The sequence below is a fragment of the Amblyraja radiata genome, chromosome 2 (genome assembly GCF_010909765.2).
Source record: "Amblyraja radiata isolate CabotCenter1 chromosome 2, sAmbRad1.1.pri, whole genome shotgun sequence".
NCBI lineage: Eukaryota > Metazoa > Chordata > Chondrichthyes > Rajiformes > Rajidae > Amblyraja > Amblyraja radiata.
In genome coordinates, this window is record NC_045957.1 from 47,494,829 (window position 1) to 47,507,787 (window position 12,959).

Below are 12,959 nucleotides of genomic sequence, written 5' to 3' on the forward strand. Positions count from 1 at the left end.
GGTAATATCAGTAGTGTTTAAACATTTCACCATTAATTGAGGTTATTCCCAAGTATGAATTTAGTGATATTTCATTTTGCTTTTCAAAATTGGATTCTCCATTTTGAAAGAAAAATGTGTGATCGGGGGCCTGCTCTGATTTCTGTCGGGCTGTATGCATGAGTTTTATTTGCATACAAATTTCAGGTCAGTGATTGATGTTGACATTTCTCATGGCCGTCTCACTACCAGGAGGTTTGCAGTTGGTTGACCTTGGTTAAATAATTTAAATTAATATATTGCTTGAATACATACCATTCACCTGGGAGAAGCTAGAGTGCGATTGAAGGAAAAACTAAATATAATTCGGTGTTGCATTCTGTCCTATACATTACGATGAGAAAAATATGAATTGTTCAATGAGAAAACATTGAGTTAAGCACAAAATGTGTTTTGAAAATAATTCTGTTGCATAGCATGGCACAGTTCATATTTTTATAGGATGGCGAACCTGAGGTTTTTGTTTCTATTTTATTCCTTTTCCACTTTCAGAGTCAGAGCATGGAAATGGGTTCTTGCCAACTAGTCCATGCAGATCAAGATGCCCAACCTAAGCTGGTCCCGTTTGCCTGTGTTTGGCTCATATCCCTCTAAACCTTTCCTATTCGTGTACCTGTCCATGTGTCTTTGAAATGCTGTTATAGAACCTGCCTCAATTACCTTCTCTGGCAGCTCGTTCCATATACCCACCACCCTCTGAGTGAAAATGTTGCCCCTCAGGTGCCTATGAAATCTTTCCCCGCTCACCTTAAACCTATGTTCCCCAGTTCTTAATTCCCCTACCCAGGGTAAATGCATTGATTTGATCTATTCCCCTCAAGATTTTATGCACCTCCATAAAATCACCCATCAGCCTCCTGCGCTCCGTCCTAGCCTTCCCAACCGTTTCCAATTGCTCATGCCCTGGAATCCTAGCAACTTCCTTGTAAATATTCTCTGCACTCTTTCCAGCTTAATGACATCCTTCCTAAAGCAGACTGACCAAAAATTCGCTATGTATGTGCTTGGCAATTCTATGAAGTCCTTGAGCTAAGCATGTCAAATGCAACTTGTAAGTTATACTATGTTAACACATTAATAATAACATTAATATTAATGTGTTAACATAGAAAACGTCATTGTAATCACAGTACAACGAGAGAAAATAGCGTGACCTTTTAGCAAAATGGCAAAAAAAGGCAGATTTAGGCACGATCATGAAAAAAGCAGGAAGGCATTTATGGCAAAATCCTGGCTCTAGTTATCAATGATGAATGGTACCAAATCCACTATTTTAAACAGTGGTAGTCCGTTGTATGTATAGCCAGGTCTATGATGACCCAGAAATTGGAAGCTGCTGCGTCTGACTTCCCCTTCTGGATTCATCAGAGACCCCAGAAATAATGCATTCTGAGTGCAGCAACATGACATTATAGATCAGAAAACTTGGAGCTCATGCTAAGAGAGAGCCTCCTACTTTTGGTTCACATTAGCTAGGGTTCATAGCTGGTCTTGAACTCGCAGCCGCATGTGATTCTTCAGCATCAGCAGTGATACAGATGATGGAACTATCATCTTCGAGTCAGAAAATTCTGTGCCCCACCCTACTTGAGAGATGGAGCATTGAAATCAATCAGACGCTGAGTGAGTGTTATACTCTCGGAGTTGCCATCTTTCAGGTGCAGTGTTAAACTAGGGCTTCGCACAATCTCTATGCAGACATGCAACTATTATTTCAAAGAAGAACTGAGACGTTATTCCGAGTGTTATGAAAATATTTATTTAATTTGTGATAATTATTTTAAAAATTATCTGGTTTCTGGATGTTTTGGCAGTGCTCCAACCCAACTGCCAACAATGAGTGCAGCTCAAAAGTACTACCGGGTAATTGGTTGTCTGTGTGGACACCACCCTGTAAGATATGTGAATTAGAATACTAAACAAGTCTTTCACTGTATGCAATCAAACTGTAACAAGATCAGAAATGCATAATAGTTGTTCCATAATAACCTGCTTATTTGTGGTTCTGTGGTAATAATTCACAATAGTGTGTGTGGTAACACTAACCTTAATATGGTTGGTTAATACATTTTCTTTACAACATCTATTCAAAAATGTCCTCAATAATTTGTAGTGGTTTAAAACATTTCTAGTAATTTTTGATATGAATAATGCTTTGCTTGTTTCTTTTTAAGGCTGGACAGCAGCTGGTCTCAGTCTTCAACCTACATCTCAATCAAAAGAGCACCAAAATGGATTAATTGACAATACGAGTAAAAATTCATTTAGAGGTAATTGTCCAGGGAGGGAAGGAGGAGGGGAGAGAGAAAGAGGAGGAGGGAAAGAGGAGGGGGGTGGGGGGAAGAGGAGGGGGGGGGGGGGAGAGGAGGGGAGGGGAAGGGGAGAGGAGGAGGGGGGAAGGAGAGGAGAAGAGGAGGAAGGGGTGGAGAGGAGGAGGGGGGGGGAGGAGGGGAGGAAGTGGGGGGGGAGGTGGAGGAGGGGGGGGAGAGGGGAGGAGGAGGGGGAGGAGGAGGAGGAGGGGGGAGGAGGAGGAGGAGGAGGAGGGGGAGGAGAGTTGGAGGAGGAGGGGGGAAGAGGAAGGGGGGGAAAGGGAAGGGGGGAGTGGAAAGGGGGGGAGAGAGAGAGGTATAGCAACAGGTGTTGCATCTTCCGTGATTGCTGGGGAAGTTGCTGGGGAAGTTACCTGGGGAGAGGGTGGGAAGGGATGAGTTAACCATGGAGTTGCGGAGGGAACGGTCTCTGTGGAAGGCAGAAAGTGGTGGAGATGGGAACATTTGGCTAGTGGTGGGATCCCGTTGGAGGTAGCGGAAATTTCTGCGGATTATGTGTTGTATGTGACGGCTGATGGGGTGGCAAGGACTAGGGGGAGCAAGGGAAAGCTGCAGGGTACCGAGGAGACACGAGTGAGGGCCTCATCTATGATGGGAGTTCCCTAGAGAATGAGGACATCTCAGCTGTTCTAGTATGTCTTTACTGCAAGATCATTTGTGTATAGGAAGCAATCCTTGCTGTTTCTGTCATCACCCTTTGGCCCTTGCCACCGAGCCATTTTCAGATCCAATTTCCCACTTTTCTGTGGGTTCCATGGGCTTTTTCAAATGAGCCTGATCTATAGGCCCCGATTAAAAAATCTTGCTGAAATCCAAATAGATGACAGCAATTGTACAGTCCTGACTGACTCTTCTTGATCACGGTAATTTGAAGAATTTATTCTCCTCGGGTAAATCTATTGTTAAATTTAGCATGTAATATAAACAAGTATTACATTTTAATCGTACTTGGGTAAATGTATAGACTGCTCTTATCCTACAATTAAGATATTTTAACACCGTAATTCATCAACGGAATATTTAATGTGTATTGTCAGAGTGATTACACACGATTATTTCATGTGCTTACAGCTACTCAGAAAAATTCAACTGACCTGACGACATGGTTTAACCTTTTTGCTGACTTGGATCCATTGTCAAACCCAGATGCTATTGGACGAACTGATAAGGAGCATGAACTCCTCAATGCATGACACACACTTGGACAAGCTGTAATCATAACTATAACATTGTAATCTTTGGTAAATCTATTGAATGTTGAGTACTGGAGCCTAATTTTCTAATATTTCACTCATTATAAACTGCTGAAAAAATGTTTACTCATTTTAACAGCACAAAGGATGACAATCTGTAAATGTTGCTGTCTTGTTGCCAAATGAAAGAGTAGAGAATAGAGATTGTTCAATTAAGCAAATGTTTTCTATATTACTTTCTACAACCATCAAAAGGTCTGAATGACAATAAAACGAATCTAATCTAATCTAATCTAATCTAATCAACAAATCTATTACATTTCTTGAGAGATGTGGCAAAACATTTCACCCAGTGAAGCTCATTCATTTCATCGTGCTGCCTTCTATACTAAACATCTTTCCTTATTCAATTATTCTCAGTAAACAAGTCAGACATCACTTTGAGTTGGGTAGGATAAAAATACTCTTGTCACTCCAAACTTTACCATCCCCCCTCAACTTTGTCAAAGAAACATCTCCAACTCCACATGGGTCTCCTTCTGAATGCACCTTCATTCATATACTCTCAAATTATGTACAATAGAACTTTTATTTTTGTTGTTGATATGATTTCCATTGATGTACTCGGTTCATTTGTAAAACCTACACAGTAACACCAATTGCCATTCAATTATCAGCATTACCAACTATACATGATGGTCATTGGACGGATCAGTAACCCTCACAGCAATGTGGAATCAGTAAACATCTCTGAATCATAGATGAAGGAAGGACTAATGGATTTGGACTGGCAAGCATTACTGTAGCAAGTTCAGCTCTATAGTGGTCACTCTATTCTTGGCAGGTATTTCAATCCCATTCTGTCCATTCCTCAAATGAAGGGTTGAAATTGTACCTCATTGTGCCCATTGTCCTGGGGAAAATGGGCAAGGAGGACCAATTTTAAACTGACATCCTATACTGAATCATCTGCCCAGCAGACATCTGGAGTAGTTAATTAAAATGTATAAGCTACATAGAAGCCCTAATACATACATTAGGTCGTTCTGCAGAAACTGGCTACCGTACACCAAGGCATGTGCCTGGCCTGCAAACCAGGCTTGGTCGTTACCAATGAAGAATTTTTAAATGACCAGTTTTCTACATACAAGTTTGTTCATGTTCACAATAATTGCTGCTCCACACCCCTCCTGGCACTTAGCATTGGCCTACCTCTGCCACTAACTACACATGCAGTCCCCTCACCTGAAGAAAATGATGAGACAGATCCAAATTATTGATACAAGGTCAGGTCCAATTTTGGACCATTTTTTGTCTTAAAAGTTGGGGCAACATAACAGGGGAAAAGTAATTTCCAACATGATTTTTTTAAACTAGATTTCAACTACAACAATTTTTAAATATCAAAACTTGTTTGGTAGGACCAAAATCAAGCTGTCTTAACAACTTCTAAATCATCTTTACCATGTTGTAAATTAATCAATTGTAACAACATTATCTTTTTAAGAGCAAGGAAAATGCATGGTATTATAACCAAATTCAACAGAAATAATATCTTTACCTACAACCTAGCCTAACCAACCTAAGGGAATCTTAGCCAATAATTAGGCTGATGATCAGCTAACTCCACTAATGATTTAAGTACTGGTTAAAATTTGGCCTGTATAATATTTTCTTACTGGAAAACTCTGTTCTTGCTTTTATTTTAGTGCAAAATATTTGTAACATGATCTGCCGTTGGTATCACAGAGAACATCTTGTAGACTCAATTAATCATTCGACCCAAAATTTGATTGGTGTTTCTGGGGATTACTGCCATTCAGTTCTTGTGCTTATCTCTTTTCTTCCAAACAGTTATTTATGCCTCTTTCTCTGCTATTTTTAAAGTAAATATCCTGTCAAATTTTGCATGATGCTATTTAATCTATTTCCGCCATGCTTTGATTTAGTATTTTCCTGATCATAGCAATGTGCTTTACATTCTCATTGTCCCATTGTTCCTCCGGTTATTACGTTTGTGACCTTCGATTAAAGACGACTGATAATTTATTTTTATCAAACAAAATCTTCTTCATTTTGAATTTTTCTAATGATCTCCCTTAAATTTCTGTTCTAATGAAAACAATTCCATCTGCACCACGAGGTTAGCATTGAGACCTTTCGTTTGTGATTAACATCCTAGCATAGCTCCTCTGTCCTCCATGGTCCAAACAACCTCCTTTCAGTGTTCAGAAATGTGCATAGTATTCGACCCGAGGCATTATCACAACGTGTAAAGGTTTAGCATAAATTGTTGTACTCTAGTCCTTGAAAAAGACAAGGATCCTTATGCAATTATAACAGCTTTCTCAATTGGTCATAGCACCTGAAAATATTGTGAATCCTCTTGTTCCTGCATTCAATTTGAAACTATAATTTAGTGTTATATTGCTTCTTGTTCTTTCTGCATTATTTTGAGTGAATAGGACTTGTATTAGATGAACCATATGAATTCACGATGCACGCCGACTGACTTGAAAGAGCACATTAACCCTTGCATGGGCGGTTCTCATGTTCGAAGAATAAAATGTTGGGCTGCATCCAGTTTGGGCAAGCACGAGGAAGGAAATGCAGCACAAAACAAGTTAGTGTGGTCAACAGAGGCTGCCAGGTGCACTTTTACAGTATTTTAGAAAAGCCACGTAAACAAAAAAAAATACCTTTCAGCCGGCAGCATCTGAACCTGCTCAGCTCACTATAAAACATTTCAGAGGGAGGATGGAGAAAGCCCTCGCACGCTGCCTGAGATGATGACAAATTGACCCAATTTGGATTGGATAATTTGGGACAAGTTTCATGATGATAGTTCTCTAAATTAGTCTGGTTGTGTTAGTTTCGCCTTATGACTATATCCATCCCAGCAGTTCAAAGTATTTCGTACATCGCAAATAAATTAGAAAAGTTAATTCCTTGAAAGAACATTGAATCAAATCTCTAAGCCATAATCTCTCTAAAATCTAGAATTCAAAATAAAAACCTATATAATCATTTAACTCCAGATTTTAAATGTAAATTTGGATGTGTGGGAATATGGACTTGTGAAAACAAATGCAGTGACTTTTCACTGAGTATGTTTAATTGATGTTGACAGAGTTTTTGTCTCAGGCCCTGAGCACTGGCTCTGGCAAGTTTCAAGCAGAGGCAATGCAGCTCCAGGGACCCGGTTCTGATCGATACCTGGGGGGCTGTCTGTGCAACATTAGCACATTTTCGTTGTGACTGCCTGGGTGTCCTCCCACATCCCAAAGAAGCAGTGGTAGGTTAATTGGTTATGGTAGCTTGCCACTAGTGGGCAGCAAGAGAATGGAGGAGGGGGTCGATGGGACCCACAATAGAGAATAGGTTGCAGGAAAATTAGTGGAGAATGAGAACGTTCTAACAGCAAACCTAACAGCTGAATGGCTGCCTCCTATCTTATGGAAAAAAACAACACAACTGAGCTAGCTAGACATTCGCCACCATGATGTCTAGCTGATGATTGGAATGGAAATACTGACCTTTCCTTGCCTACCTCCAGGCACAAGCAAATTCTAATTTTGTTACAACAATCTGACTGTGATTGGCTGACAGCACAGACCAGGAATCAAATGTGGGGTCTTCTTGTCTGAATTCTTCACCACACACAGCAGTAAACTAGATCATGTCAATTCCCAAACACTGATTAACCCTCCTTTGACAACAGGTCATTTTCTAGAAGTGGTATATTATTATTTTAATATCAGAGTAGCTAATAGAAGAATTTAATTTCACAGCTTTCATTTTTTCTATTATATCTCACACAATTGTTTAAGAATTTGAAATTAAACCTTGCAAAATTTTCTTAAATTAAAATGGTAAAGATTATATTGAATTTAGTAGTTTTATTTTACGTTTCCATGGTTTTTTTTCGCAATTTGTCAGATGGAATTAATTTTTATCTGAAATCTCTTTCCATTTGGTATACGTGCATTGTTTAATTTCTGAATACATTTTCAAGGTTGTGTGGAATAGCTAAACAACTAAAATGGTTTCAAAAAAATCACATCAGTAAGAGCATCCTAAATTGTGCAATGCTACTTACTACTAAACTATTTTTACAAAAAAAGACAATACTTAATATATCACAAATTATTGGTCTTTGCTTGAAATGGAATTTCTTCCTGTGCTTTTTTTTGGTCGTGAAAATAAAATTATAATATTTACATTTCCTTTTTGCCATCCTGCTTTTATCTGTTTCATTACTCTCAAGATGGGTGATTCCATGGCTGAATGATCAGTTGTCAAGATATTGATTCCTCTCTCTAACATAGTCCCTCATCTCCACTGAACTCCGGGCTAAAGTGAAAAACATCTCAAGCCTTCATGGGTCAGTCTTGACAGTCTAAAGCGAGGGACAGACACTGGATGGAAAAAAAATATTCTATCAATTGTTGTCTCCCATACAGAGCCTTCACCAACAAAAGTGCACACCAACCAATTTCAGGTACAGTCCTAACAATTTTGCTGTCTATTTTGCCATTATAAACAAGACTTTAGAATATCAATCATAGTGCTTCTAGGAATTTGAGATAAAATGAAAGCATCACACAAGGGTCTTCAAGTAGCTATGCCTTTTGTGCAGCAATTTAATCATGCATGTCTTGGACTTGCCTAATTAATGATCTCAACTTGCTGCTTGGCAACCTCTCAAATGACTGCACAGAACTGCTGATGCTGTGCTAACAGACTGCCAATGCCTGTTCTCTCCACGTGCCTTTGAATAAACTTCAAAGGGTGCACACCCTAAAAGCTTGCTTGGGAACACAATCAATATTCAGAAAAGTGGTCCCATATCCTCCATCACTGCTCCCTACTTAACATCAAGCCACACACAATTGTTTCTGTGGTTGGCCAAAATTTAAGGGTCGTTATCGATTCAGAGATCTGCCAAAACATCCAACGTTTTCACTTGCCATTTAGCTGTAAAATGTTTCAGCCACATTTAAGCCACACAAATTTCAGAGACTTACAGGCACAATTTTAAAAAGATATGTTTTTGATTGCAATAGCAAGCTGAGCAACTATTTGATCAAGATTAAAGGTATCTCCCTTGAAACTATTTAATAGTTACTTAGTTTATAATTGTGACTACCTAAAAAAAGAACAATCATTCAAGATTCACTACTCAGTTTTCTTAATTTGATGAACGTTTATTGGATGTTTTATTTTTAAAGTTTTCTCAAAGTTAAACATGCCAAGTTTGCAATAATCCATGTCAGTTATACTTCCTCTGATAAATATATCAAGTGAGGATTCATTTTAAAATAACCTGAATGATGATTTCATTGAATAAATAATTTTCAGGCAGGATTGTGTAATTGCAAAAAATGCTGCCAGTGTGGTAATATCATTGCCTCTCAGTGCGCTGAATGCAGTTATTTTGCAATGTCACAGTTAGCTAATATTCACTATCATTAAGAAATTATACTCAGAGCTGTTCAACCAAATTATTAGCACGTCTTTACACACAGAGGATATTATCTCTAGGTTTGCAGAACACAATAAAGAAATGGTGAACTCCTGCATCAAAAGTGCATGGTTGTTAAACTGTAACTAATCGGATTGTAAATAGACTGTAGGAGTTTCCAAGGAAGATTCTGTATTTATTTTTAAATCTTAATAAATACTAGACTAAGAGGGACACGTTGGGTCCCAGTCACATGGGAGACCTGGTCCCAAACGCAACCCATTCCCCAACTCAATATTCCACCACTCACCCGTTTCCCAATGCAATATTCCACCACTCACCCATAGCCCCTAACTGCGCAGGCGCGGCTCATTTCCCCTCATCCCTGAGCACTCCCTGCCCCTCCTCTTCATGTGTGGGCAGGGGGAGGGGGGGTGTAGTGTGTGGGCGGGGGTGGACTTGTGGCAGGGATGGGTCTATGGGTGGGGGGGAGAGTTGTGTGGGGGGGGGGCTGTGGCGTGGGTGTGTGGGCGGGGGGAGTTGTGGGGTGACAGGGATGTGTGGGCGGGGGGAGGGAGGGGGGTCAGGGTGTGAGCTCGGAAAAAAAGACGGGGGAAGAGCCAAGGGGGAGAGGGGGTATCACGGGGTAGGGGCTGAAGCTGGCGGCGTGATTGGGACTTACAGCGGGTGCTGGTCGCTAGTCGTTCTCCTTCGCCAGGATCAGAGTCTCCGCTTTCTGTTTGGCGACATCTCCGACTCCAGGCTGGGCTGGGTCTCCGACGCTGGGCTGGTTCGGGCCCCTCCAAAAATTGTGTCCGGTTGGAAACCTCCGCCACCCATCGTCAGCTCCAGTAAAGACGCAATGGCGCAGGAAGGGGCGGACCGTCCCGGGGAGTGACAGAAGAGACTAATCCGCGCAGCGCCGACTGGCAGAAGAGATCGATCTGCGCAAGCGTGTTTTTTAAGATTGTTAAACCTTGCTAACTTATCACATTCAACCAATCAGAACGTAACTCGCAGCACAGGAGAACGGTGTGTGAGCTGGCGAAAAATCGTCGCGCTATCGCGTACCCTTGTTGCGCAAATAGAAAGACCACCCAAACCAGATGATAACAAGATCAGGGTTTTGGTTATTGATATGGATAGAATATAGATAAAAGATAGATAACAGAAAACAATATTACACAGCCTATCCATCATAAAGCACAGTATTCTGTGTGGATTTCTATATAAAGTCAGGAAAGTGATAAATCTGCTTTATTAAAAGATACTGAAGGCAGTTAATGTGCTACTTTACCGTTTCCAAGGCATTGGTCAGTTGTTTATTTATTTTATTTAGCGAATGCAAAGTCCTTTAGCCAAGTAGTTGCCTCTTGATCTGCTGTATGAAGGGTGACAAGTCCTCCTTTGAGTCTTTGTTGAGGGCATGCTTCAATGATGTGTTGCATTGTTTGCTGCTCTCCACAAGCACACCGTGGGGTTGGGCTGCTGCCCCATTTGTGAAGGCTGGCCAAGCAGGTCAGTTGTTGACCAATCATATGCAGATACAACAGACATCAAAGCTGTTCAATCTCTGTGATGGCCACCACGTAACTACTGTCCTCAACAACCCAATCTGGTCTCTGACACACTCCAGGCCCAAACCTGAGCATCTGACTTTTAAATGCTCACTCAAAAATACTCAAGTAGCTTCTGTAACAATACAAATGAAACAGCAAGAAGCCACAAATGTATTTCCTCATCTAATTGACCTTGCAAAATCCACAGACTAAAAGAGCCCAAGATAGTTGTACTAATATAATCACTTGCCACAACTGATTACCCCAATTTCTGCGTATATCCTATCCCACCATTAAAACAGATTAACCTGAAGTGCCCATGTCATGATTTTATATTGGCAATAGTGATTGGTGATAGGTTCCCAGTATTGACTTTACCACATCCCATCTTTAGATCAAACAAGATTAAATTTGCAATTATTAGATCAAATGTGATTATATTTGCAATAGTGATTGGCCCTGGGTTACCAGCATTGACTTTGCACATCAGATCAAACATGTGCAAGGAAACTCATAGTCCAGTAACTCAAGAAACTTAATACCTTCCAGGATAAAGCAACCTGCTTTACGCCAATTCACACCAATCCAACAACCTGAATATTCACTCAATGAGCAGTAGGTATGTGGTAATCACCACCTGCAAGGCCTCACATTCACTGGCTATCCTGACTAAATAACTTATCAATTAACATAACCGTGGCTGGGTTTAAATCCTGGAACTCATTCCTCAGCAGAAGCATTGAAGTACCTTCATCAGAAGGGTTGCATGTGTTGAAGATCATTCACCACCACTCAAGTTTACTTAGAAATGTGCTGGCCCAAACAATGAACGAATGAAGAAAACTTCAAGGGGCTCCTGGTTGGCTTCCCATCTTCATCCTTCTAAAGGTCTAGCTCATCCAAAACTCTGCCGTTCACAGCCAAATTTCCACAGGTTTGATGATTCTATTTGACCTAATAGGTGGAAAGGGTACAGAAGAAATTCACCAGGATGTTTACCTGGGCTTGCAGGCTTGAGATACAGGGAGAAGTTGGGGAGGCTGGGATTTATTTATTTGGAGTGTAAGAGGCTGAGGGGTGATCTTATTGAGGTATATGCGGTCATGAGGGGAATGAATAAAGTGAATGCTCACAGACTTTTTCCCCCATGGTGGTGGATTCTAGAAATACAGGGCAAAGGCTTGTGAGGAGATAGATATTTAAGACGGGCCTCAGAGGGTAGCCCGTTTCTGGTGTGAGCTGTCAGAAGATGCTATAGCAGTAAATGCAATTATGATTTTTTAAAGACAGTTGGATAGAGATATTGGTGGATAGGGTTTAAAGGGCTAAAGGCCAAATGCTCGCAAACCTAAATATTCACTGGGTGAGCAGCATATTCAGTCTGAAGAAGGGTCTCGACCAGAAACAATACCCATTCCTTCCCTCCGGAGATGCTGCCTGTCCCGCTGAGTATCTCCAGCACTTTGTGTCCACCTGAGCAGCATATTGGACTAGCCCTATATGCTGACATGGACAAGATGGATTCAAGGGCCTGTTCCCATACTGTACAGCTCTATGACTGTGTAAAGTTTACAACCATGAGGGGCATAGAGACAATATTCTTCCCATGGCTATGGTGTCTAAAACTAGAAAGCATAGGTTTTAAGCTGAGAGGGGAGAAATTTAAAGGAGATTTTTTAAACAAAGGATGGTGAATATTTAGAAGAAGCTGCCAGAGGCGGTAGTGGAAGCAAATACAACCTCAATGTTTAAATGGCATATTGAACAGGTATCTGGATAGGAACGGATGTTCAAGGATCTGTGCCGAATGCGGGCAAATGGAATTAGTGTAGAAGTATAAAACTAAAACACATACAAAAGTATGACACAAAAACAAACATATTTTAACGGGCCCAATTAAACTAAACAACAACCTCTCTTCCCTTTCGCTCAGCAGCCAATTCCTCCCATGCAATTTATAGGGAGGATTGTACTTGTTCCAGATCTGACCTGGTGCAGATTCCCATCCAGACACACCTGGGAAATCTGTAAGCTGGCACAGCAGCAAGGCTGGCACTGTGCCAAGATCAAGGCTGCACCTCAAGCTCTCAAGAAGCAGCCTGCCTACAGCCTAGCAGATCTGGCGATCTTAGAAAATAAGCTTTATTCATTTTCAAAAATACCAAAATTTACCTGTCTTAGCTGACGGGTGAAGTTATAAATTCAGAATTTATCAACCAAATGAAATTCTTATTTTGGCACGCTTACCTGTGTAGAACGTGGAATCTAAAAGCAGGCCATCAGAGGTCATTTATAAGGAGAATCGTTTGTTCCACCATACCTTCCTTCCACATGATACTGCATCATATATGAAGCGATTCTGCTATTTGAAATC

At 40.7% G+C, this 12,959-nt stretch overlaps 1 protein-coding gene across 3 annotated transcripts in view; it reads left to right on the plus strand.

The window, feature by feature from the left end:
- The window catches only part of ica1 (islet cell autoantigen 1), a 97,068-nt gene extending 93,259 nt beyond the window's left edge, over window positions 1–3,809 (plus strand). For all 3 annotated transcript variants that reach the window (XM_033045791.1, XM_033045772.1, XM_033045782.1), the window contains exons 14-15: window positions 2,214–2,309; window positions 3,441–3,809. In XM_033045791.1, coding sequence (XP_032901682.1) covers window positions 2,214–2,309; window positions 3,441–3,562 — 218 coding nt within the window. In that variant the 3' untranslated portion in view covers window positions 3,563–3,809. The remainder of the gene's footprint in view (window positions 1–2,213; window positions 2,310–3,440) is intronic.
- The last annotated feature ends 9,150 nt before the right edge of the window (window positions 3,810–12,959 follow it).